The sequence below is a fragment of the Xenopus laevis genome, chromosome 6S, assembly GCF_017654675.1.
Source record: "Xenopus laevis strain J_2021 chromosome 6S, Xenopus_laevis_v10.1, whole genome shotgun sequence".
Taxonomy (NCBI): Eukaryota; Metazoa; Chordata; class Amphibia; order Anura; family Pipidae; genus Xenopus; species Xenopus laevis.
In genome coordinates this window covers 55,457,323-55,484,524 of record NC_054382.1, presented here as the reverse complement: position 1 = coordinate 55,484,524, position 27,202 = coordinate 55,457,323, and the positions used below count along the sequence as shown (strand labels likewise).

Below are 27,202 nucleotides of genomic sequence, written 5' to 3'. Positions count from 1 at the left end.
TCTTTAAAACAGGGTCTGTCACTCACACCCGATTGTCATCCCATTGACTGAAAACACCAGACTCTGATTTCACCTTCAATTTATATGATAATCCTAAGGATTTACTTTGCCACATACACAGACATATGTTATTGAATCTTTTTTTTTTTTCAATAAATACATGACCAAATATAATACTTTTTGTTTCATTTGTTTATCTAGGTTATCTTTTTTAAGGACTTGTTTGACAATCAGATGATGTTATAGGTCATCACATTCATCTAAAAATATTTAAAGGAGAACTAATGCTGAACTAAAGAAGTAGACCATAAATGTTGTACATTATGTTTTGGGCTTCTGTGCCATCCCAAGGCAACCACATTCCTTTAGCAGGGAAGATCTGTGAATCCAAAGATGCCCCAGTAGCTCCCCATCTTTTTTTCCGCTGATTTACTGCACATGCTCTGTGCTGCTGTCTGTTACCGAGCTTAAGGACTGACTCAAAATATACAGTACACATGGAATATAAATTTTACAATATAAGGATGATTAGTAATAAATAGAGATAATTACTACATGGCAGCACAGAAACCAGCGCAACTAGCATTAGAATTTAATAATCAGCCTTGTAGTATTAGCTTATATTATAGGCCAACCTCATTTTCTGCTTGATAATTTGCGACGACCCCTAAGTTTATCTTCTCAACAGCTGCTCAGAGCCCACTGAGCATGTGAGTGTTGTAGACACTTTCCAAAATGGTGACCCCATGTCGCAAGTCCTGGATCATTGTTGTTATTGAGAAGCTAAAACTTTAGCCTGGTACAATAAGTTCAATATTTAAAATATGACCGTTTCAGCCACATTCATTTTAGGGTTTAGTTCTCCTTGAAAAGGTTCACAAATTTTCAAGCACAAAAGTATATTAACAAAGTAAATTTGCTGTCTTGTCCCTTTGTTTATGTTTGCAAAAGGCATGCACAGTGAATGATTGTTAAACAATGATTATCTGATTGTCACATCCCTCGCGATTTCATTGTTTCACACCAAAAATCTTTAAACTTGTCCGATTGACTGGAGTATTTTGTCAGAACGATATAAGCGTTCACACCCTGCGTTCACACCCTATCAATGTAACGATAAGTAGGTTATGTTTTATTGGATCGTGCTAAAATCGTTAATTTCAGATGAAGAAATCAGTTGGTGTATGGCCACTCTTTGACTGACTTTCTGGGACAGCATTTATTAATAAAGGGATAAGCTACATTACTTGTTTTATTGTTGCTTGTATACAGTCTATATGGAAGACTGGGCTATAGCTTCTCAAAGTAGGGTAAAATGCAATCTGTTTTATTCACAACAGATGTTTTCAAGAAAGAAGAAATGCATAACAAATTAACAGCAGCCCGCAGTTCATGTTTATTAACAGCCTGGTTTACTGGCAGAGAAGGACCTTGAAGTCCTTGTAAATAATAAACCTGCCTATAGCAAGAAATCCCAGTCAGCAGCTGCATGGACAAGGTTTTGAGCTGTAATAAAAGGTGTATATTGAGGAAGGTGTAATTCTTCCTCTTTACAATGCACTGGTAGGAACCCATCTAGAATATGCCATGCAGTTTCAGTCTGCAGTGCTCGAATTGAGTCCAAAGAAGGGCAAATAACAGTGGCGTAACATTAGAAGAAGCAGACCACGTCTGCTTCCTCTATAGATATAGTGAGCAGTTATGGAGGCTTGGTAGGTAGTTTGTCTTGCGTGCCTGGCTGTCCGAAGAATTTTGCGGGGTGCCTGGCACAACGCATGGAAAGTCTCAATTATCAGGAAAGACCAGTACATTATTGAATTGGAGAGGATCCAGGCAACTAAGCTGGCAAAAGGTATGAAAAGTCTCGGTTAAGTAAAGAGGAAAGACTGTGCAAGTTGTTTAAGGAGAGGTGTTTAAAGGGGATGTAAAGGCAAAACAATAAAATCCCATTTTTACTTTTTAAGAAACCTATCTCCAATATACTTTAATTAAAAAATGTGTACCGTTTCTATAAGAAACCTGACTATGCAGTGAAATTCGCCCTTCGTTTTACTTGCTCTCACAGCTGCAGTAAGGACACTTCAGACGTTCCCTAACTGCTGTGCAGGGAAAAGGATCATACTTTCAAATGACAGGGGGGAGCCCCCCCCACCTTACTTCCCAGAACTCGAGCAGCTTTGTTTGTTTCCCTGTAACAACTGTGTAGATTTGTATCCACAGACCCAGTGCAGTCTGCATATTCAGATTATTAATCAGTCTTGCGGTATTGGTTTCTGTATTGGCTTCGGAAGCCCAGACCACACTTAGCATGTGGTAGTCTTGGTATTGCAAAGATGTTTAACAAAGTTACAAGATGACAGTCCCCTGCGCCAACTTTAAAAGCATAAATCATTTGTTTAATTGGGCTTCTGGTGCAGTAAGTTCATTTAGTATACAAAATACAGCATTTCTAACATTATTCTATTTTAGATTTTAGTTGCCCTTTAAGAGGAGATATGATAACCATGTATTCATGTTTAAGGATACCATATAATAAACTCATTGAGGATTAATTTACCAGTATGTCATTTCAGCAGACACAAGGGCATCCATTCCGATTATAAGAAAGGAGGTTCTTTGTTAATATTCGTATAAGGTTTTTTTTTTTTACTGTGATAGCTGTGTGTAGAATATGCTTTCTGAAGTGGTTGTACTGGCATATACATTAGATAGTGAAGCTATCTAATGTATTTGCCAGTATAACAACTTCAGAAAGCATATTCTACACACAGCTATCACTGTAAAAAAAAAAACCTTATACGAATATTGAGATAAGAACCTCCTTTCTTCACATAACCAGAAAAAACAAGAGTTTTTCACTGGTAATCTCTAATTATTTAGTAGCTTCAGTATTTTACTTTAGAGTATATTTCTCTTTCTCTATTTTTCATTTGTTTTCTTAAATATCTGCATTTTTGTTTTAGGTCCTGATATTAGTCTTAAACCACAAGAAGGCCCAGGCGAAATGGGAAAGCCTGTTGTTATTCTGAAAGAAGAGCAGGAAAGGATGAAGGAGATGTTCAAAATCAATCAGTTTAATCTAATGGCTAGTGAGATGATTGCACTCAACAGATCCTTACCTGATGTCCGCTTAGAAGGGTATGTAGTATGTTTTGTTTATTATGTTAAAAGCCATTTATAATTATAAAGGAAGTATGCTTCAGGAATTCATTAATACAGTATGCTTTAAATTATTACTTATAATCTCAGTTACATGGCAGCTTCATAGATGATCTGAAAAAAAAGCATAATCGGTCCTTAAATATTTAAGAAATGAAAATATAATCTGCTATCAAGAGTAGTGGAGATGTATGTGTCTACATATGTATATTTCTATTTTGCACTACTTATTTATGTATTGCTTTACATTTCAAACAGTATGCAATTCAAATAATACAGTGAATAGAATATATTTCAATTGTAATTCCAATGTGCATTAAAATTCTTTATTGGTTTTAAATGTATGTATATGTATATATATATATATATATATATATATATATATATAATAAACAAAAGAGAGACAGCACTCCAGGGACTTTCCGTGAAAAAATGTAGAAATTTAATACGACGTTTCGGCTCCTAAACTCGAGCCGTCATCAGGAAGTGCAACCCTTCACCCCACAGTCACATTTAACCTCAAATTGGCGCCAAAACACAACATGTGACGTCATAATACACCGACAAAGCTGTTAACCTCTTCAGTGCCATCATTAATAAACATCGTGTGCCATGTGAGAAACTTTATACAGTGAGTGTCATAGTGCCCATTATTAACGTGGCGGCGCTTGTATAATAGTGTTAAGTCATTGTAAAAAATTAGTAAGAGAGTGTCCAAAGTGCTGTGCAAGCTGCCCGCCGTTTTCGTGCCATCTATGATGGACTTCCTACCTAGACACGGCACGGAAACAAGGTACTGTGTACTGGAACGCCATCGATCATATCGCCCTTAGCAGTGGACGGAACAACCATATGCGCCTAGCTTACCCCATAGCTTTCACAGAAGTACGCCTTTACAGCCAACCGGAGCATGCTTGCGTTCCGCTGAAAACAGGCTGCATCTCTCTACTCCTCTCCCGACGTCTTTCGCCTTCAGTGGGTGTGTCCACCTGTCAAACAGGGGACCAATCATAGTCACGCCGGTCGAGCGCCCCTGCGGATTGGTCGCCGCATCACAACCTCAAGCCCCAATGGGAGCGCCGAGTCCGGTGACAGCACCAGACCCCCGCTCACCAACAACAGGGCAATGGCAACAACGTATGGGTGTCACAGACACTGCAAAGAGGCGAACACTGGGGCAAGACCGGCCATGTAACCTCCCCCACTTGGCTGTCGGAGAGAAGAGTCTCACTCACCCGATCAGGTGTAGCACGGCTGGCGATGAACGTATCACTGCATTGGGCCTGCCTATGTACCTCCATACCCCCCGTGCCAGTGTCATAGGGTTTAGTCCGAAGGGCCCCTCAATTGTCCGTTAGTCCTTCCAATCATGTCAATTGGCGACAGGCACAGGTGTCTCACTCGTTGGGACCAAAAACACTCGAGGTAGCAGAGTATACGTGCATAATATGGGGAAATCACTAGAACCAAGTAAACATATAAAAAAGACTGGGGAAAGTAGTAAAGAGAACACCATATCCACCATAGTTGTTTCTTGAAACGGCCCACATAAAGAAGAAGCAACTCGCCTATGTAGGGAAGAGCAACAAGACCCACCCCCCCTTTTTTTTCAACAGTCAGATGAATGTCACAAAGGTTCCATCACGTTGGAAGTCCCAGTGTCAGTGTAGGCACAACATCGCGCCAAATCGAAATGGAAAACCATAACTCAGTCCAAAAAAAGTTGGAAAAAATTAGAAAAACTGAAAAGAAAAAATGGAGAAAGAATAAAAAAACAAAAAATATCTTTTATATAAAGAATTTTTGAGAAAAAAAAAAAAAAAAAATTTTTTCATTCGTCAGGCGATGTGTCAAATTGCTGGATTAATAGAATGGAGACATCGGGAGAGTTTCGTTGAGACCCTTTGGAGTAAGAGTCTCAAGGTTGAAAATCCACATCGATTCTTTTTGAAGTAGGCGTAAATCTCTGTTGCCGCCTCGTTTGAGTGTCGGCACATGATCAATGATCATGTGCCTAAATTGTGGAAGAGTATGTTTCATTGATAACCAATGTCCTGATACCGGTTGGTTGGCTTCGCCCGTCGTGAGTGCACTCCTAATTGCGGAGCGATGATTATTCATCCGTTCACGATATGTCGTTGAAGTTTTGCCCACGTAATGTAGGCCACAGGGGCACCAAATCATATATACCACAAAGGTTGTGGTGCAGGTTACTCGGTGGTTGATCTTATATTTCGCCCCCGTCCGGGGGTGTGTGAAGTGGGTGCCCTGCATCATGCCACTACAAGTGAGACAATTGGTGCATTTGAAGCACCCCTTCTTTAACGGGCGATCCAACCATGTGGTCTTAGATGACACAGTTTTAGATAAGTCCTTTTCTACTAACATGTCGCTCAAATTCCGTCCCCTTCTGTAAGCCACGAGGGGGCTAGTATGCCCTAAAAACGGTAAGTTCGGGTCAGTGTTTATAATTTCCCACCTCTCCTTCAGAGCCTTCTTCACCTGACAGCTCGCATCCGTCCATTCAGTCATAAAGATCAATCCTGGGGTGGCTTTTTGTGTAAGACTCTGTTTGTTCAAAAGGTCCTCCTGTGTATGTAATCTGGCCCTCTCCAGTTGAATTCGGATCATCGAGGGATTATAGCCTCTTGCTGCAAATTGATGAGCCATATCTTCTAGTTGTAATTCAGCAGTACTGCGATCAGAGTTGTTTCTGATGATCCTAAGAAACTGGGAGTATAGGACCCCCCGAGACATGTGGGATGGGTCGTGGGAGTGTGCATGTATGAGGCTATTTCTGTCAATTGGTTTTTTGTATAAAGTAGTCACTAATCTGACTCCTGAAATCGAAATACTCACATCGAGATAACTGACCTGGGTCGGATGATATGTCATAGTAAGTTTAATTGGAGAATCTAACTCATTCAGCCTATGGTGGAAGTTGACCAACTCAGTTTCAGGCCCCTGCCAACATAAAAGCAGATCATCTATGTACCTCTTGTATAATAAAATATTCGTGCCACCCAACGGAAGTAAATGGTCTACTTCAAACTGCTGCATATAGAGATTGGCAAAGGATGGAGCCACATTCGACCCCATCGCGGTGCCTGACGTCTGCAGGAAGAAGTCCTCTCTGAATGTGAAATAATTGTTGGACAATATCAGGTCCAACAGAGAAATAAGAAACTCAACTGGAGGCATCCCCTGATGTGAAGTAGTTAATGCTCTTCTGCACACCGCGATCCCACTCTCGTGGGGAATCACGGTGTACAGGCTGGACACATCCATGGTCACCAATAAGCAGTCTGGTGGAACCTGAATCTTAGTGAGTAATGTGAGTAGGTGGGTAGTATCTCTGACATAAGAGTCCATCGTCTGGACCAACGGTTGCAAGAAGGAATCAAGGTACTGTGCTACCGGTTGGAAGAGGGAACCTGTTGCCGAAATAATGGGGCGACCGGGGGGTTTGGATAAAGATTTATGAATCTTAGGGAGAGTATAAATGTAAGGTATCTTAGGGAAGTCCGTGGTCAAAAACTTGCATACGTCAGAACTGATCCAACCTGCTGTCAAAGCAGCCTGTGTCAGACCGTCAAGAGTCATCTTGTACTTTAAAGTTAATGTTCGTATCCGCCAATTGTTGGGTAAGTTCCATTTCATAATAGTCTCTGTCCAGAATGACTATGGCCCCACCCTTATCGGCTTGTCTGACAATAATAGATGTATCAGCCCTCAAAGTGCTGATGGCTTCCCTCTCTTCTGGGGATAGATTAGAAAAATTTTTTTGTCTGGTGCCATGTATCTGTGCACTGTCTTTAGCCAACAACTGTGTAAAAGTAGTAATGGCGGGGGCTGTGTTGAGTGGCTCGAATGAGCTTTTAGGTTTAAACTGGGCAGGGGGAGTCAATGGTGTGTCCTTAAAATGATCACGTAATTTCAATAAACGCTTAAATTGATGGATGTCTTTATACACCCCAAAAGGATTCGAATGATTTGTGGGTATATATTTAAGGCCCCTGTTGAGTAGGCGTGTTTCACCCATAGTCAGGATGTGTTTCGAAAGGTTAACCACTATGTCTTCCGCCTCCCTCTGCGGGGCGGTCTGTCTATGGTGCTTCTTCCCCCCTCTTCTTGTTTTCCCCTTTCTTCCCCTCCCGTGTCTGTAGGGGTCTGGGTGGTAGGCTCCATCCTTTGCCAATCTCTATATGCAGCAGTTTGAAGTAGACCATTTACTTCCGTTGGGTGGCACGAATATTTTATTATACAAGAGGTACATAGATGATCTGCTTTTATGTTGGCAGGGGCCTGAAACTGAGTTGGTCAACTTCCACCATAGGCTGAATGAGTTAGATTCTCCAATTAAACTTACTATGACATATCATCCGACCCAGGTCAGTTATCTCGATGTGAGTATTTCGATTTCAGGAGTCAGATTAGTGACTTCTTTATACAAAAAACCAATTGACAGAAATAGCCTCATACATGCACACTCCCACCACCCATCCCACATGTCTCGGGGGGTCCTATACTCCCAGTTTCTTAGGATCATCAGAAACAACTCTGATCGCAGTACTGCTGAATTACAACTAGAAGATATGGCTCATCAATTTGCAGCAAGAGGCTATAATCCCTCGATGATCCGAATTCAACTGGAGAGGGCCAGAATACATACACAGGAGGACCTTTTGAACAAACAGAGTCTTACACAAAAAGCCACCCCAGGATTGATCTTTATGACTGAATGGACGGATGCGAGCTGTCAGGTGAAGAAGGCTCTGAAGGAGAGGTGGGAAATTATAAACACTGACCCGAACTTACCGTTTTTAGGGCGTACTAGCCCCCTCGTGGCTTACAGAAGGGGACGGAATTTGAGCGACATGTTAGTAGAAAAGGACTTATCTAAAACTGTGTCATCTAAGACCACATGGTTGGATTGCCCGTTAAAGAAGGGGTGCTTCAAATTCACCAATTGTCTCACTTGTAGTGGCATGATGCAGGGCACCCACTTCACACACCCCCGGACGGGGGCGAAATATAAGATCAACCACCGAGTAACCTGCACCACAACCTTTGTGGTATATATGATTTGGTGCCCCTGTGGCCTACATTACGTGGGCAAAACTTCAACGACATATCGTGAACGGATGAATAATCATCGCTCCGCAATTAGGAGTGCACTCACGACGGGCGAAGCCAACCAACCGGTATCAGGACATTGGTTATCAATGAAACATACTCTTCCACAATTTAGGCACATGATCATTGATCATGTGCCGACACTCAAACGAGGCGGCAACAGAGATTTACGCCTACTTCAAAAAGAATCGATGTGGATTTTCAACCTTGAGACTCTTACTCCAAAGGGTCTCAACGAAACTCTCCCGATGTCTCCATTCTATTAATCCAGCAATTTGACACATCGCCTGACGAATGAAAAAATTTTTTTTTTTTTTTTTTCTCAAAAATTCTTTATATAAAAGATATTTTTTGTTTTTTTATTCTTTCTCCATTTTTTCTTTTCAGTTTTTCTAATTTTTTCCAACTTTTTTTGGACTGAGTTATGGTTTTCCATTTCGATTTGGCGCGATGTTGTGCCTACACTGACACTGGGACTTCCAACGTGATGGAACCTTTGTGACATTCATCTGACTGTTGAAAAAAAAGGGGGGGTGGGTCTTGTTGCTCTTCCCTACATAGGCGAGTTGCTTCTTCTTTATGTGGGCCGTTTCAAGAAACAACTATGGTGGATATGGTGTTCTCTTTACTACTTTCCCCAGTCTTTTTTATATGTTTACTTGGTTCTAGTGATTTCCCCATATTATGCACGTATACTCTGCTACCTCGAGTGTTTTTGGTCCCAACGAGTGAGACACCTCTGCCTGTCGCCAATTGACATGATTGGAAGGACTAACGGACAATTGAGGGGCCCTTCGGACTAAACCCTATGACACTGGCACGGGGGGTATGGAGGTACATAGGCAGGCCCAATGCAGTGATACGTACCCCTGATCGGGTGAGTGAGACTCTTCTCTCCGACAGCCAAGTGGGGGAGGTTACATGGCCGGTCTTGCCCCAGTGTTCGCCTCTTTGCAGTGTCTGTGACACCCATACGTTGTTGCCATTGCCCTGTTGTTGGTGAGCGGGGGTCTGGTGCTGTCACCGGACTCGGCGCTCCCATTGGGGCTTGAGGTTGTGATGCGGCGACCAATCCGCAGGGGCGCTCGACCGGCGTGACTATGATTGGTCCCCTGTTTGACAGGTGGACACACCCACTGAAGGCGAAAGACGTCGGGAGAAGAGTAGAGAGATGCAGCCTGTGACACACCCACTGAAGGCGAAAGACGTCGGGAGAAGAGTAGAGAGATGCAGCCTGTTTTCAGCGGAACGCAATCGTGCTCCGGTTGGCTGTAAAGGCGCACTTCTGTGAAAGCTATGGGGTAAGCTAGGCGCATATGGTTGTTCCGTCCACTGCTAAGGGCGATATGATCGATGGCGTTCCAGTACACAGTACCTTGTTTCCGTGCCGTGTCTAGGTAGGAAGTCCATCATAGATGGCACGAAAACGGCGGGCAGCTTGCACAGCACTTTGGACACTCTCTTACTAATTTTTTACAATGACTTAACACTATTATACAAGCGCCGCCACGTTAATAATGGGCACTATGACACTCACTGTATAAAGTTTCTCACATGGCACACGATGTTTATTAATGATGGCACTGAAGAGGTTAACAGCTTTGTCGGTGTATTATGACGTCACATGTTGTGTTTTGGCGCCAATTTGAGGTTAAATGTGACTGTGGGGTGAAGGGTTGCACTTCCTGATGACGGCTCGAGTTTAGGAGCCGAAACGTCGTATTAAATTTCTACATTTTTTCACGGAAAGTCCCTGGAGTGCTGTCTCTCTTTTGTTTATTATGCATTTCCATGACCGGCACCTGGGCATTCGATTTGGATGAATGGTGCACCAGCTTGGAGTTTATATATATATATATATATATATATATATATATATATATATATATATATATATATATATATATATATATATATATATATATATATATATATATATATATATATATATATATATATATATATATATATATATATATATATATATATATACACACACACACATACTTGAGGATAAAAATAAAATAGTTTATTAATCCAACATTTCGGTCCCACACAAGGACCTTTCTCAAGGAACAGGAATCTCTACCTGTTCTTTGGGTTGTGAGTTCCTGGTTTGTGACGTCACCTAGCAACCACTAGTTACCCCTAAGCATCTTCCACGCTGTCAGTGTGGTCTTATCTGTTCCAACACACTGTTCCCCTTAACTGATCCTTTCATGCAGCCATTTAATTTGTGCCTCTCCCCCCCCCAGCCCTTACATGATTTTCAGCAGCAGCCCGTTCCGTATGTCTGCCTCTCCCTCGCCCTTCCATTTGTCTGCCTCTCCCCCCTGCCCTTCCGTGATCTTCTGCAGCAGCCTTTCTTGTCTGCCTCTCCCCCTTCCCTTCCGTTTGTCTGCCTCTCCCTACTGTCCTTCCGAGATCTTCTGCAGCATCCTTTCGTTTGTCTGCCTCTCTCCCTGCCCTTCCGTTTGTCTGCCTCTCCCCCCTGCCCTTCCATGATCTTCTGCAGCAGCCTTTCGTTTGTTTGCCTCTGCCCTTCCGTTTTGTCTGCATCTCCCCCCTGCCCTTCCGTGATCTTCTGCAGCAGCCTTCCTTTTGTCTGCCTCTCCCCCTGCCCTTCCGTTTGTCTGCCTCTCCCCTCCTGTGATGATCTGCAGCAGGCAGCAGCCTGCTGAATCCTCCGCTGTCTGCCTTGAAAATGAAGCCGCTTTCGGGTTCAGTCCTGAACCGGAAGTCATGTGAGTAGGAGAGCTGTCGGGGACGTGCACATAGGACAGAGCTGCAGCTGCTGATCACCGTTTCGCCTGTTTTCAAAATGTATGGTACAACATGGAGGCGGTTTTTATTGGTGAATTTTTAAGATAAACCCAATATAAATATGGAACATGCAGTAGGATATGGGTATAATTTGGAGGGTATAGTTTTGATGGTGTTACTGGTCCTTTAAAAAACCACTGGTTATAACACTGAGCCCTGAATGTTGTTACCCTCCAAAGGCCAGCTCTAGCTTCGAAGTGCATCCCGGTGCCAGTTACAGTAGAGGTGGGCGAGCCCATGATGGGCATTAGATTGACAAAACACACATACTGCTCCCCTATCTGTATGAGTGAATATGGACCACTATCCATTAGCCTCGGACCTGTCTGCACAAATGCCAATTACCATAACAGGTATAATGGCTGTATTATCCAGCTGTGCCTACATTTAAGGCCTACCAAGGGCTGGAGTAAATACCTGTGTGGCCTGGGTGGGTCTGACTCTTTCATAACGCAGTCTCCTCCATGTCTGCTAATCCGTTTAGTGATACGGTTTAGTTTATGATCAGAGATATCATTTAGTACTGCACCGGCATAGAGGATGCCGGTACACTGGAGGAATATGATGTTGCAGTGTTGAATCGGTAAGTACCCCAGACCAGTGAATTTTTAAAGGAGGAGAGTGCTGGCCAGGGTCTGAAATAAGCAACTATAATAACTGGGGGATGCCTTGGCTCAGCCCCCCCCCCCCAGTGATTCTACCTTTTTCTTTTGTGAGACTAAAGCAGAGAGGTACTTACTTCTCCCACCATGTGAAGCAGCTTTTAGAGACTACAGCATTAAAGCAACAGTTCAATTTAAAAATAAAAACTTTGTAAATAGGCTGTGCAAAATAAAAAAATGTTTCTAATATAGTTAGCCAAAAATGTAATCTATAAAGGCTTGAGTGAGCGGATGCCTAACAGAACAGAACACTAATTCCTGCTTTTTAGCTCTCTAACTCTGAGTTAGTTCAGTGACTTTAAGCAGGGGAACATGGGACATAGCTGTTCAGTGAGTTTGCAATTGATCCTTAGCATGCAGGTCAGATTCAAAAGCAAACGGTTATGACCCATGTGCCCCCAGTCAAGAAGTCTCAGGGCCCCCCTGCAAAAATACATTTGGGCCCCCCGCCTCAACTCATCCTAGTTAATGCTACCTTCTACACAGCTTTGCTATATCCACAAGCATACTGTATAATGTGTAGAAGGAGCACATCCACACAGGTTTAAATTGCAAAATGTACTTAATGTATTTTAAAACGGTCTGTCTACCATCCTCACATTCTGTGCAGCCTTCCTCTGTGCTGATAGGGTCTGCTAAAAAAAGCTAACTGAGTGGTACATTGTATTCATGCTCTGATGCCCCATGTTGTGTGACTTTCTGGCCTTGCTTTGCCAGATCTATTTCAGCTACATAACTTTCTTTTCATTCAGTATTGGATACAACATACTAAAAATGATTTTAATAATAAGATAAAGGATGAATATTATGAATACTTAACAAGGCAAAACAGTTCTTCCCTGATGATGTTGCCTTACCTAACAACCTGTAATCTTGTAGCCCTGCTATAGATTATCTCAGCCCTAAAGCAGGACAGAATGATATGTTATATACAGTAGATAGCTAGAATATCAGCTGCCATAAAACAGGACAGGACTGTTATACAGATAGCTAGAATCTAAGCTGCCATAAAGCAGGACAGGACTGCTGCTTACAATGGGGATCAGATAGGATCTGTGCAGCCACTGGGACAGAATGCTCTGTTATACAGATAGCTAGAATCTCAGCTGCCATAAAGCAGGGCAGGACTGTTATACAGATAGCTAGAATACCAGCTGCCATAAAGCAGGACAGGACTGCTGATTCTAATGGGGATCAGATTGGATCTGTGCAGCCACTGGGACAGAATGGTTTGTTATAGATAGCTAGAATCTCTGTCGTAAAGTAGGGCAGGACTGCTGCCTATAATGGGGCCAGCACCAGCATGTCCCCTGGAATAGTGATCTATGGAACAAATATAACTCGGGGAGGGTTTCTGACTGCACAGAGCAAACCGCTTTATCTGCCAGGGAGGTTAATGTGCTTGCTGACACTCCCTTCTACATAAAAGTATAGGTAAAGCCGGCAAGGAATGAGGGCTACGGACAACTATTCCCTAGGTTGTCAGCAGGGAGAATAGAAAGAATAGTGGCTTGTTACCTATCATCCATTGTCACACCGGGCCGTTGTGGAGACTGGAGCGCTCTGGCTGTGACATCGGAGATCCTGGTGAAGATGTAATGATTTGCTATCTAAATTTAAAATTACTCTGCTCTTGGGTTGCAGGCCCCATTGGGTAATTCAAGGGCTGCCATCAGAAATCATGGGGCCCCACACAATAAAATTATCAGGGCCCCCAAAAGGTTAAAACCCAAAACACACATTGGTGGCCAGGGGCTCTACTAGTTCCAGGTTCTCAATTTAAAAAATAAAACTATTTCCAATATGCATTCACTAAAAAAAAAACAAATAGTATTAGTGATCACTTGTCTGTAATTCTCCTCTAACTCTGAATATTGATCGCAGAAATCTGGCTGCATTACTTTAAAACCATTAGTGTTTCTCCGAGTTCCATTCAGAACTCAGTGCAGTCCTGATCATTTTACTGTAGTCCAGACAGGGGTCTTATAAAGATTTGTGCAATTGTTAATCAGAGCTAGTGGAATAAAGGGGAAATTGCATTTAAAAAAAAAAACTGGATTTTTTTTTTAACAAATGTGTACTGGAAAGTTGTTTTTTTTTTTTTAATGGAGAACTGGAGACTGTGCTCCTTGTTTGTGACTAAAGAATGTGCTATAACTCCCACATTGCTGTTTCTGTGTGTGTGTAAAATAAATAAATATATACATGACAGTTATTGGTACACAATTCTGCAGCTGGAGGACAGCAGGGGTAATTGTTTCTGTAACCCCTTTCTGGTTTGCTCCCTTACTCTCTCCACATCATTCTATTTCCTTACTTTTTCTTCTTTTTGTTAGAAAAATCTGCCAATGACCATTAATTCAGAGGAATGTGATAAGTTTTATTCTCACTGCGAGGGGACAAGCAATACAGAAGTAAGCTGCAGGTTGACCAGCTAATACAGAAAGTAGCTGGCTTTTTATAGATACTGTAAAATGTTACAATCTTTCTGCAGCTGATCTGGCCCCACGTTCACGTCATTTATTCAGGGGCAGTTAGCTGCGTACAAATGCACTCTTTTAAATTATCACAAAGACTTGTTATTGTTAAAGAAGCTACAATTATCACAAGGACATGTTATTGGTAAAAGAAGCTACATTTCACATATCATGCGTTTCAAGTTTTAACTCAAGAATTTCCTTACACTTTTGTTTTCCACTTTTCCTCTTCATATCTCCTCTACCCCTTACATTCTATCTTCTGATCTCTTGTTTTGTACTCTTTCAATTCCTCTTTCCCTTTCAGAATCCTCCTTCATTTTGAGCTTTGAATTCTCTTTTCATTCTATTAAGCTTCCCATGCCCCGCTTCTCTAACCCTTGCCTTTTCTACTGTGCTCCCCATAATTTTTTTCCCTTTTGTCTCCACACCATTGTTCAGTTCTCGTACTTTTTTTGCTTTATTCTTTTTCCAATTTTTCTAATTTGCCCCTCTCTTCCTCTCTGCTTGTCAAGTCCCTCCTCTGTTTTTTGCCTCTTCTCCAATAAAACAATTGAAATAAACCCCCTTTCCACCAGAGCACAAGGAAGTGTGCAATGTGCAATTCAGCACACTTCCCCTGTGGCTTACCTGCAGGCTGGCTCCAGGCGCTGTTTTCCATTTCCTGTTCTTCCTGAAGACCCGATTTAGCTATGCTGTGATTGGACAAGAGGGCGGGTTCTGTGATTGGACAGGGGGCAGGTACTTCTTGCTTTATCCAATGACTAAACTTGATTGTGCAGGATGTAGAGGAGCATAAAGAAAACGGCAAGCAGTCCAGTCTGATGCTTGCAGGGGGACTGACTAAATCAAGTGAGTGCAGCATAGCCGGGCCCTCCCTCTAGACCCAAAATGCACCGGGCCCTGGTTCTGCCACTGCTGAAATGGTCCCTGCCGGTTGCACATACTGCTGAGGACGCAGGCCCTGCCGCGCCTCCTGTAATCCCGGGCCCCCCGCGACTGCGGGGTCTGCTTCCTCGGTAGTTACGCCACTGGCTCAAGCCTTAGATAATCATGAAGTGCCCTCAAAGCCTTTTTCATAAAAGCTAGAGGTACAGATATACGATCTATTATCTGGAAATGGGTTAGCCAGAAAGCTACGAATTACAGGAAGGTCACCTCTCATAGACATTTTAATCAATAATTCAAAAATGTTAATCAAATAATTGAGATTGTTACAAATGATTTCATATATATATATATATATATATATATATATATATATATATATATATATATATATATATATATATATATATATATATATATATATATATACATAGTAAGTTAGGTTGAAAAAAGACACAGCCATCAAGTTCAACCTTTTATGTCTCTATATAATCTGCCTAACTGCTAGATAATCCAGATGAAGGCATTTGAAGCCTCTCCAATTTGCCTCAGAGGGGGAAAAAATCATTCCTAACTCCAAGATGGCAATCGGACCAGTACATGGATCAACTTGTACTATGAACTATCTTCCATAAACTTGCATTCCATCCCTTGCAATCCAACCCCTTCTTAAAGCTATCTAATATATCCGACCTGTAGTACTGATTCAGGGAGAGAATTCCACATCTTCACTGCTCTCACTGTAAAAAAAAAAACCCTTACGAATATTTAGCTGGAACCTCCTTTCTTCTTATTGGAATGGATGGCCTTGTGTCATCTGGAAAGACCTACTGGTAAATAAAGCAGAGCAGTGATCCCCAACCAGTAGCAACATGTTGCTCCCCAACCCCTTGGATGTTGCTTTCAGTGCCCTCCAATCATGTGCTTATTTTTGAATTCCAGGTTTAGAGGCAAGAATTGGTTACATAAAAACCAGGTGTACTGCCAAACAGAGCCTCCTGTAGGCTGTCAGACCACATAGGGGGTATCAATAGCCAATCACAGCCATTATTTGGCACCACCCAGGAACATTTTTCATGCTTGTGTTGCTCCCCAACTCTTTTTACATCTGAATGTTGCTCACGGGTGAAAAAAGTTGGGGACCCCTACATTAGAGAGATTATTATTAGATCCCTTATATATTTATACATAGTTATCATATTCACCCTTAAGCGCCTCTTCTCCAGTTTGAACAACCCCAACTTGGCCAGTCTTTCCTCATAGCTAAAATTTTCCATAACTTTTACCAGCTTAGTTGCCCTTCTCTGCACCCTCTCTAATTCAGTAATGTCCTGTTTGAGTGCTGTAGACCAAAACTGTATGGCATATACTAGATGGGGCTGTACCAGCGCTCTGTACAGTGGAAGAACAACCTACTCCAGCTCCTCCTTGATGCTGCTGTCTGGCAGTGCTTGCTACAACTAACTTTATTATCTACAAGGTCCAAGGTCTTTTTCCATAATGGATTTATCTATTGCAGTCCCATAAGGGTATAAGTGGCTTGGATATTTTTACATCCCAGGTGCATGTCATTACATTTATCAACATTGAATCTAATCTGCCACTTAGCTGCCCAGATTGCAAGTTTGTCAAGATCCTGTTGCAAGGATGTCCTGGATGAAATTAATTGGGCTGCATATTTTTGTGTCATCAGCAAACACTGATATATTACTTACAATACCCTCCCCAAGGCATTAATGAACAAGTTAAATAATAGTGGACCCAATGCGAGCCCTGAGGAACTCCACTAAGAACCTTAATCCAAGTAGAGAATGTGCCATTAACAACCTGTACATCTGTACCTGATCCTGTAGCCAGTTTCCTATCCATGTGCAAATGACTTCATTACGCCCAATAAACCTTAGTTTAGAAAGCAGTCGTTTGTGGGGCACTGTATTAAACACGTTGACAAAATCCAAATAGCTCACATCTACTGCCCCCACTGTCCAGCATCTTACTTACATCATAATCATAAAAATCAATCAAATTTGGCTGACGTGACCTATAGTGACGGGTGAATGTATTCGCCAGGTGCAAATTGGCGGTGAATTTGCGTGTTTTGCCACCGGCAAATAAATTCACAAATTTGCCTTGAAAATTCGCCAGTGTCAAAGTTTTTTTGACACATTTTGAATGTGCTCCCTCAACAAGCCTTCAAATAATTTGCCCACCACAGATATCAAACTTACTGGCCTGTAATTGCCAGGTTGAGATCGTAATCCCTTTTTAAATATTGTAATGACATCTGCTTTCCTGCATTAGGTGCCATACCAGATGAAAATGAATCTCAGAAAATCAGAAATAGAGACTGGTCTAAAATTCAACTAAACTCTAGAACCCGGCCCTGGTGCCTTGTTCACATTAATTTTTTATTAAAGCTTTATGAACCATATCCTGAGTCAGCCAGTAACTAGATTGAGCTGAGCCAAAAGCCTCTATTGTATACACTGTATATTCTATATTTACTTCTAAAGGAATTAAAATGAGAACAGTAATTTTAAATGACAACCACTTCTGTTCTGTGTTTTTGGATGAAAACATAATGCCCCAATCTGTGCTCTGAAGGGCAGCCCTCAAGGCACTAAAATAGGCTTTTCTGAAATTCAGGGATTTTGTTGCCGCAGTGTTTATTTGTTTTTTGCAACAGACATTAAATTATATCACATTTATAGTCACGATTATCCAGGGGTTCAATTGCTTGCACATTCACTAATCGGTCTGGGTCATTAGAGATCAATAGATCCAGAATAGTATTTTTTCTTGCTGGCACTTCAACTACTTTTGCCATAAAATTGTCATGCAACAAATTTCTGAACGTGTTACCATTAATTGACCTTGCAGTAATGTGGCTCCAGTCAATATCTGGGTAATTAAAATCCCCCGTTATCTTTCCCCAAACTAGCAGCATTTTCTATTTGTATCAGAAGCTTAGCCTCCTCCGCCTCACTTAAATAGGGGGTCTATAGCATACTCCTACAATTAATTTGCTGGTCTCTTTTTACAATCAGTGAAGAGCTCCACCCATAAGACTTCAGCCTCCTTATTTTAGAAACATCACCCCCTCCTTTATATTAGTTTTTCAATCCTGCCTAAAAAAACACATACCCTTCCTTATTTTCTATTGCATCTGTCCCTCCGAAACAAAGCATAGCCACTGATTTTAACTGCCCATGTGACTCATTCAGCCATGTTTCTCGGTCGTCCCTAGGCAGCACAGGGTACTAATGGGTTAATACAGCAATCCTTCTAGGAGGCAGGATGGAACTAAAACTTCAATCCCTCATAGGGGATCCTCCTCTTCCCTGTATTGACCCCGCCTACTTTATTTTTTTTTTCATCCTGCTTGAAGGAGGTAGGATGTGTGGGGAGTGAGCTCCCTTACATCTTATAATAATTGTATTTACTTCATTTTTGAGCATAACTACGTACATGTGGACTGGATTTGGTATGCTTCAGCGCTGCCACGCATTTATACTTTATGTAATGCGCATCCATTACAAGGCAAGCTTCAGCGCTGCCACAAAGGGAACAAAGTGAAAGGTATGCTTTAGCGCTGCCAGAGTACCGTTCCTCTAAAAACTTTTAGTGTAACTACCAACTGTTTCAGTCAAGCACTGCGCGGATAACGACAGAATTTGTCGTTCGCGCCAAAACAGTTCCGGCCGCCATTTTGGATACGCAGCACACAGAAGAACGGAAGCGCATAATTTTCTCAAACGATCTGATTACATCGTCGCAGACGGTACAAACAGGCGGTCTGAACTTAGCGGAAGGTATTGTCTACGCATAGTTACTACTGGTACAGCTTATTCCCTTCTGCTATTCTATATCGCTGCTTCTTAGTATACTTTTCTTGTTTCTCTTATATACTTAAGCTATATCTATAGCCTAACATGGCCTCAGACCCTACCAAAACACATGTGTCCTCACAAGACAAGCTAGACACGTTATCAGGCTCTGATACAGCATCAGTGTCAGCTAAAAAGAGACAGAAAGACAAGGAAATGCAGCAGTACCACAAAAAATACAGAAAGTAGAACCGATTCTACTGCAGAGGACAAACAAATTCCTGAATGGTTCCAACCTTTTCAATCATCCCTGTTATCAATGTCAACAGCAATAGAAAAGCTAGCTACAGCTCAGGTAGCACAAGCCTCAACTTCAGTAGCCAAGACATCTCATGTTCCACATAGAGTAGAGGAGGAATCTCATTCCTCAGAGGAAGAAGGAGCTGTTCAGGATGATGACTCTGACTGGGAAGATTCAGAACAAACTAATTCTCATTCGGAAAACACACACAAATCCCAAGCTGAAGCTATGCACTCACTTTTAGCAGACATGTTTCTAACATTAGGTATACAAGAGGAACACAAAGAGGCTAATACTTTAGATAAAATGTTTGGTCCGACTCAAAGAAAACAAAAATTTTTTCCAGTACATGAAACAGTACAGGAGGCCATTTCAAAAGAATGGAAAAATCCTGACCGAAGAGCAGTTAAAGACAAAAGAATGGATATAATGTACCCATTCAACCAGACTCATAAAGACAAATGGGAAACCATACCCAAAGTTGACGCACCTATTGCCAGATTAGCTAAGCGTACCACTATACCACTAGAAGATGGCACGGCCTTCAAAGATCCTATGGACAGGAAGGCAGAAAATCTATTAAAGGGTGCATTTGCTTCCTCCACAGCTACTTTTAAACCATCAATTGCATCAGCATGTGTTTCTCGTACCATGGTCCTATGGTTAGAAGAAGCTTTATCAGCTGACGAAGCGTTTGACATGCAAGGTCATCTCACAAAGGTGCTCAACGCAGCACACTTTTTATGTGATGCTTCCATGGATATACTCCAATTACAGGCTAGGGCATCAGCCCTTTCGGTAGGAGCAAGACGAGCACTGTGGCTCAAATCTTGGAGTGCGGATCCGGCATCTAAGAAAAATCTGGTTTCTCTACCTTTTTCAGGGTCCTCACTTTTTGGCCCAGAACTAGATGCTCTAATAAGCACAATTACCGGAGGAAAGAGCAACTTTCTGCCTCAAGACAAAAGATCCAGGCTTACAAATACACAAACAAGAGGACCTTTCAGGTCTTCAACCTTCGGAAGGCGTTCTCCACCACGTTCCAGACAACAGTCATACTCCAACCAACCAAAGAGCAATTTTCGTCACTTCAAGAAATCATCTTGGAATTTTCAAAGGCGTACAACTAGGGGTACACCAGACAAACCTCAAGATGCATGAAGAACTAGCCTCTCCCGAACTATCAAAGGAGTTAGACGGGCACCTCCTATGGTTCAGGGAGATTTGGCTATCAACAACATCAGACGCCTGGGTTCACAATATAATAACAGTGGTTTATACGCTTCAATTTCGGAGGATTCCTCCACAAAGATTTATCCATTTATCCGTGCCAATTCTTCCAAGCAAGAGGCTGGCCTTAAATTCAGCTATACAAGACATGCTAAAAACCAAGTCCATAATAGCAGTACCAACAGATCAACGTCATCAGGGATTTTATTCAAATCTTTTTCTGATACCCAAAAAAGATGGTTCACTGAGACCAGTACTAGATTTGAAATTTCTTCATGTTCCATCATTCAAAATGGAGTCATTGAGGTCAGTAATCGCAAACGTAGAGCAAGGAGATTTTTTCACAGCCATAGACTTAAAGGACGCTTATCTACACGTACCAATTCATGTAGAGTCTCAACAGTATCTACGATTCGCGATACAGAGAGAACATTTTCAATTCCGTGCACTACCCTTCGGCCTCGCTACTGCACCCAGGGTTTTCACCAAAATATTGGCGACTCTCGTGGCACACATGAGACAATTGGATATTTGTGTTCTTCCATATCTAGACGATCTGTTAATTCGGGCACCATCATACGCAACAGCAGTTACTCACACCAACCTCTGCAAGAGAACTTTAGAAGCTCATGGTTGGATGATCAACAAGTCAAAAAGCACAATGATTCCAACACAAACAATCATTTTTTTGGGAGTCAGATTCGACTCATCACAACACAAGGTTTTTCTCACTCCGCAAAAACAGCTCAACTTACAAACAGCAGCAAAGCAAGCAATATCGCAAAAATCAATCTTAGCCAGAGACTGCATGCGACTTCTAGGACTCATGTCCTCTGCCATAGAGGTTGTACCCTTTGCACAGGCTCACATGAGGGAACTCCAATTAGATTTTCTTTGAAAATGGCGCAGAAATTACAACAAACTAGACTACCCGGTATTCCTTTCAGAAGTCACAAAATCCTCCCTTCATTGGTGGCTTCAATCAAACAACCTATCAAAGGGGAAACTTTGCTCGGTGGCAAACTGGGAAATCATCACCACAGATGCCAGTCTTTTGGGTTGGGGAGGTGTTTTCAACCACAGAACTGTTCAGGGTCAGTGGTCCCAAGAGGAAACCTCACTACACATCAATGTGTTGGAGCTACGAGCAATCTACCTAGGTCTATTACACTGGTCAGATCTTTTGAAAGGATCCCCAATAAAAGTCAAGACCGACAACGCCACCGCAGTGGCATATATAAATCATCAAGGAGGTACACACAGCAAAGCTGCTTGGAAAGAGGCGTCTCGCATCTTGCAATGGGCGGAAAACAATACAAGCCGATTAGCGGCTGTTTATATCCCAGGCCAACTGAATTGGGAAGCAGACTTCCTAAGCCGAACCACTCTAGATCCAGGAGAGTGGATGCTACACAAAGATGTGTTCCAACAGCTTACAGTCAGATGGGGGATACCACAAATAGACCTTATGGCCAGCAAATTCAATCATTAACTCACATGCTACTGTTCCAGGTACCAAGATTCGGAAGCATGGTCAATAGACGCAATGACAACTCCCTGGGACTTTCAGCTTGTATATATTTTCCCACCCATTCCAATGATTCATCCAATTCTCAGAAGGCTACATCTCTTTCAAACAACTGCCGTAATGATAACACCGTTTTGGCCCAGAAGGGCATGGTTCTCAGATCTCAGAAAACTGTCAATTGCCCCTCCATGGCCACTGCCCCTCAGACCAGACCTTCTCTTACAAGGTCCCTGCTGGCACCCTACGATGGAGACACTATCCCTGACGGCATGGTTATTGAAAGCTCCATATGGAGGAACAAAGGTCTGTCAGAAAAAGTAACCAACACTATGTTAAAAGCACGCAAACCAACAACCAGTACCACATATCATCGTATATGGTCCAATTACATTACATGGTCCAGAACAAAGAAAGCAAGCTACCAAACTTGTTCGATTCCTCTGATACTGGAATTCCTTCAGGAGGGCATGGACAAGGGGCTCAGAGTAAATTCCCTCAAAGTGCAGGTATCGGCACTTTCAGTGTTCTTTCAAACACAAATAGCGTCTTTTCCAGACATAAGGACTTTTCTTCAAGCCGTCGGGCACATAAAACCACCGTACAAACACCCTCTGCCTCCCTGGAATTTGAACCTGATCTTACAAACACTACAGGGGGCGTCCTTTTGAACCTCTTGCTACCACAGAGGTTAGGTTTCTAACTTGGAAGAAGGCACTCTACAATCAGGCGTCCATGGAACAAATTTGTAAGGCGGCTACTTGGTCGTCCTTACACACTTATACAAAATTCTACAAATTCAATGTTTTCGCATCAGCTGATGCCAGTTTTGGCAGAAAAGTTCTTCAAACTGTTGTTTAATAATATAGAGTCTGTTGGCCATGTTAGTGCCTGTTTCACACTAAATTTTTCTGAATTCTAAACTCGACCTAATAACTTACTTCTTCCCACCCTTTCTTCTGGCTTTGGGACTCACCCATTGGTACCCTGTGCTGCCCAGGGACGACCGAGACAAGAGGATTTGTTATCATACTTACTGATAAATCTCTTTCTCGTAGTCCCGTAAAGGCAGCACAGGGAGTTTCCCACCCAAATTCTTGCTATATTCCTACTTATAAGCTGTGCTAGTCGAAACTAAAGTAGGCAGGGTCAATACAGGGAAGAGGAGGATTCCCTATGAGGGATTGAAGTTTTAGTTCCATCCTGCCTCCTAGAGGGATTGCTGTATTAACCCATTAGTACCCTGTGCTGCCTTTACGGGACTACGAGAAAGAGATTTATCGGTAAGTATGATAACAAATCCTCTTTTTAGCCACACCAATCACATCATATTTTCCCTCCAGAGCGAGCACCTCCAGCTCTCCCATTTTAGGAGACTTTTTAGTCAGACTCCTTGTATTTGCAAACATACATTTAATACTGTGCTTGAATTGGGGTGGGATGGCATCCCGTTACATTTTTTAAATGACTATTCTCCTTCCTGTCGGGCTATGTTTCCTTTATTTTTGTGCTGTTTTTAAAGATTGACATGCCTCTCTGGTTAATTCTGTGAAGAGCACCGCCGCCACATGAGACTACATCCTATTGGCGGGCCATGTGTATCAAGAGCTGTGCTGTGTGCGTCATGTGCACCAAGCAATGACAGAGGGTTACGAGTGTAGCTGCGGGCTGAGCCTGGGCCGGGCATGCAGTTAACTGTTGCTAGTTGGGCATCTAAGTTACATTTTTATATATTACCTGGCTCTGGCTGTCCCCCTACTACGCATGGCATCTGAATGTTACTGAACAGAGCATTCCCGTGCTATTTGTTTCTCACTAGTCCCCAGTGCCTGCTCAAGCAAGACATTGCGTTAAATCTTTACAGGACCCCTCCAAACCAGGCAAGTCTGTGTTTGCATCCACTTTACATTCCTCTGGGTTTCTTCTATTGTTGATCTGGCCCTAGACTCCCAGGGGAAACATACATATGAGATATGAAGCGGCCTCTTATCACTGACTTTCTCTGACTGTGCGTTACCCTGTTTCACATGAATTATCACCATTGGGTCAGGAGCAGGGATCAGAACTAGTTGTACTTTGTAACATGATTGAAAATACTTTCTACCCTTGCCTATGCCTATTAGTTTTACTTGACCCCTGGGGCCCTCTTCTAAGTGTTATCTCAGTGTTGTTATCTGCATCTTGGAAAAATCAAGGCAAGCATACCAGCAGCTGAGTAGCATGACAGAGGAAATCACTGTAGAGGAAGAGTAATAGCAATATAAGTATACGTATAAAAAAGGAAGCACAACAGAAAAAGTGTGGCACATGATGAAAGTGAAAAGGGAGGTAGGGCAGTAAATGAGACCAAAATAGTGTTTAGGGATATGGCAGACACATGTAGTTGGCATCCTTCTGCTGGATCTATATATCTAATGTCCACACAGTGTCTGTGCTCAGTTTTTTACATTTGAGGGGAATATTGTCAAATTTGAGTACTCCAACTGAATTGCTGTTAAAGATTTATCATATCACCATGCGTGATGTAAGAAACAAATTGTTAACAAGTAATGGACAAATCCTATCTGATCCCCATTGTAAGCAGCAGTTCTGCCCTGATTTATGGCTGTGATTCTAGCTATCTGTATAACAGAGCATTCTGTCCCAGTGGCTGCACAGATCTTATCTGATTCCCATTGTAAGCAGCAGTTCTGCCCTGAATTATGGCTGTGATTCTAGCTTTCCTGTTCCTTTCACATGGCAGTGGGCACACAAAGGGTTAATCTCCCTGCTGTGAGGAAGGTACAGGAAATTATGTCATAAAAGGGACTCCCCCTCGCCTTGGCGCCCATTCTTTTTCTTCCTGTCGTGGAAAAATACCCTCTTACCCACTAGAGCTGCTCTCCCTCTGTCTGAAGCTCCTGAGCCGAGACTGGTTTCTTATGTGTGCCCCAGGAGGAGCCGGCGGGCTCATGGCCATCCGTTGCCAACAGCGCGATAACTCGCAATGCCGCTCCGTTGAGCGGCGCATGCGCAATAAGATGCTGAAGCGCCCATTACTAACGTCCATCCTGAATGCGCTATGCGCATGCGCGAACTTCTGGGTAAGCCTTAAAGGGACGGGATGACGCCAAAAAAAATTTTTTAAATCCCTAAAGCTGCTACACTGAATCTGTATGTGGCTGGTTGCTGCTTCTGAAGGCAGAACAAGTGTGTATTGACGATATCACTGGTCCCAGGTGTAAGTAGTTACCTATGGGAGTTTTTCAACGCTGGGAGCTCAGGTTAATTAAACAAAGTAATCTGTTAGGTGCATATGTTTTGCAGGCTGTCTGTAATGAGTCACAGACGCTCGCATTCAAGCTCCAGAGGGTAAGCATGGATAGAGGGAGAAATTATAGGACTATAAAAGCTTCGGACTGTAAGTAAAATGCAATTTTTTTCCTTACAGAAGTTCGAGATGAACCTAGCAGAAGCAAGAAAAGAATGCATGGCTTGTGACAATCCTGCCATGCCAGATAAAAGGCTATGTAAAAAATGCCTGACAGATGCGAGCAAACCAGCTCAAGATCAAATTGCTAACATGATGGACTGGATGCAATCCACCTTCAAACAGTACATGGCTACAATGGTGGATGAAGTGACTGGTAAAGTCATGAAAAACCTGACTAAACAGGGTGTTACACCACGAGCTAGTGACAAGACCTCAGTTAGAGGAACTGAGGATTTGGAAAACTCAAGCACCTCAGAGGGTGAGATACCTCTCTCTGATTCGGAAACAGAAGAGATAGAGGATACCACATTCAACATTGAATTTATTGAACCTCTAATAAGACAGATGAGGGCTACGCTGGATCTAGATGAGGAAGATCTCATACCGAAACAAGACAAAATGTTCAAATCAAGTAAAAGGGCTCAAATGTTCCCAGTACATGAAGTCATTTCCAAGATGATTCAATCAGAATGGGAAAATCCAGATAAAAAACTGGGGGAATCCAAACGCTTTACTAAAATGTATCCTTTTTCGGAGCAAGATGTAAAAAAACTGGGGTGTCTACACCAAAAGTGGATGCTGCGATCACCAGAATAGCCCGGCGAACCACACTACCCGTGGATGGAGTATCCTTAAAAGATGCCATGGAACGAAGGCAAGATGCCATATTAAAAAAGATGTTCTTGGTAGGAGGGATGGCATGCAAGATTGCGCTAGCTACCACCTCACTGGCTAGAGCTAATAGCATATGGATCATGGACATTGAAAATGCCATCAAGTCAGGAGCAGATACAGAAAATTTACTGGATATTGTCCAAGATATAAAGACAGCTAATAACTTTACAGCTGAAGCTTCACTTGATGGGTTGAGAATGGCAGCTAAATCAATGGGAATGGCAGTGGCAGCCAGAAGGGCATTGTGGCTGCGTCATTGGCAAGCAGACTCCCAGTCTAAGCACAATTTATGCTCTTTAGCATTTAAAGGAAAATTCCTTTTTGGAGAACGCTTAGATCAGATCATCTCTAAAGCTTCGGCAGGAAAATCTGCTTTCTTGCCACAGGATAGAAAAGATAGAAAGCCTTATAGGAATTGGTCCAGGGACCAAAAACCCTCCCTTCGTGACGCAAAGCAGTATAAGCCAGGAAAACCGTTTTTTCGACAACCCTGGAGATCCAGGTTTCCAAATCAGGATAAAAGAAAACAAAAAACAGAGAAAAAATCAGCATGAAGGTGCGCAAGCCCCTCTGGCCCAAGTGGGAGGCAGAATACAAGCCTTTGGGGCAGTGTGGGCTCAAAATGTAACACTCATGGGTCCTCAACACAATTTTAAATGGGTATGTTCTTCACCTAAAAAAAAAACCCCAAAAGGAGCTTTGTGTCATCCGACAAGAGAAGGTCAGAACAAGACCTGAAAAACATCAAAATTGCCCTATCGGATCTTCTAACCAAAAGAGTCATAGTGGAAGTACCAATGCAAGAACATTTCTCAGGCATATATTCTCACCTATTTTTAAAGCAAAAGCAAAATGGAGCATTTCGGGCGATTCTCAACCTAAAGACCCTCAATCAACATCTAAAGGTACAAACCTTCAAGATGGAGTCCATGAGAACAATCGCCATGCACATCTGCCCTGGAGACTGGATGGCAAAAGATAGATCTCCTAGACGCATACTCAGTTTCCTGATTCTGGGGAAGCACTA

General features: G+C 42.4%; 1 protein-coding gene across 6 annotated transcripts in view; it reads left to right on the top strand.

Annotated features, from left to right (window-relative positions):
• The window catches only part of galnt1.S (polypeptide N-acetylgalactosaminyltransferase 1 S homeolog), a 239,510-nt gene that overhangs the window by 80,022 nt on the left and 132,286 nt on the right, over nucleotides 1-27,202 (top strand). For 5 of the 6 annotated variants that reach the window (XM_041567102.1, XM_041567103.1, XM_041567101.1 and 2 more), the window contains one exon: nucleotides 2,964-3,138. In XM_041567102.1, the coding sequence (XP_041423036.1) occupies nucleotides 3,005-3,138 (134 nt within the window). In that variant the 5' untranslated portion in view covers nucleotides 2,964-3,004. Of the gene's footprint in view, nucleotides 1-2,963; nucleotides 3,139-10,768; nucleotides 11,119-27,202 lie in introns of those variants that run through there. The other variant, XM_041567105.1, reaches the window with a different exon arrangement.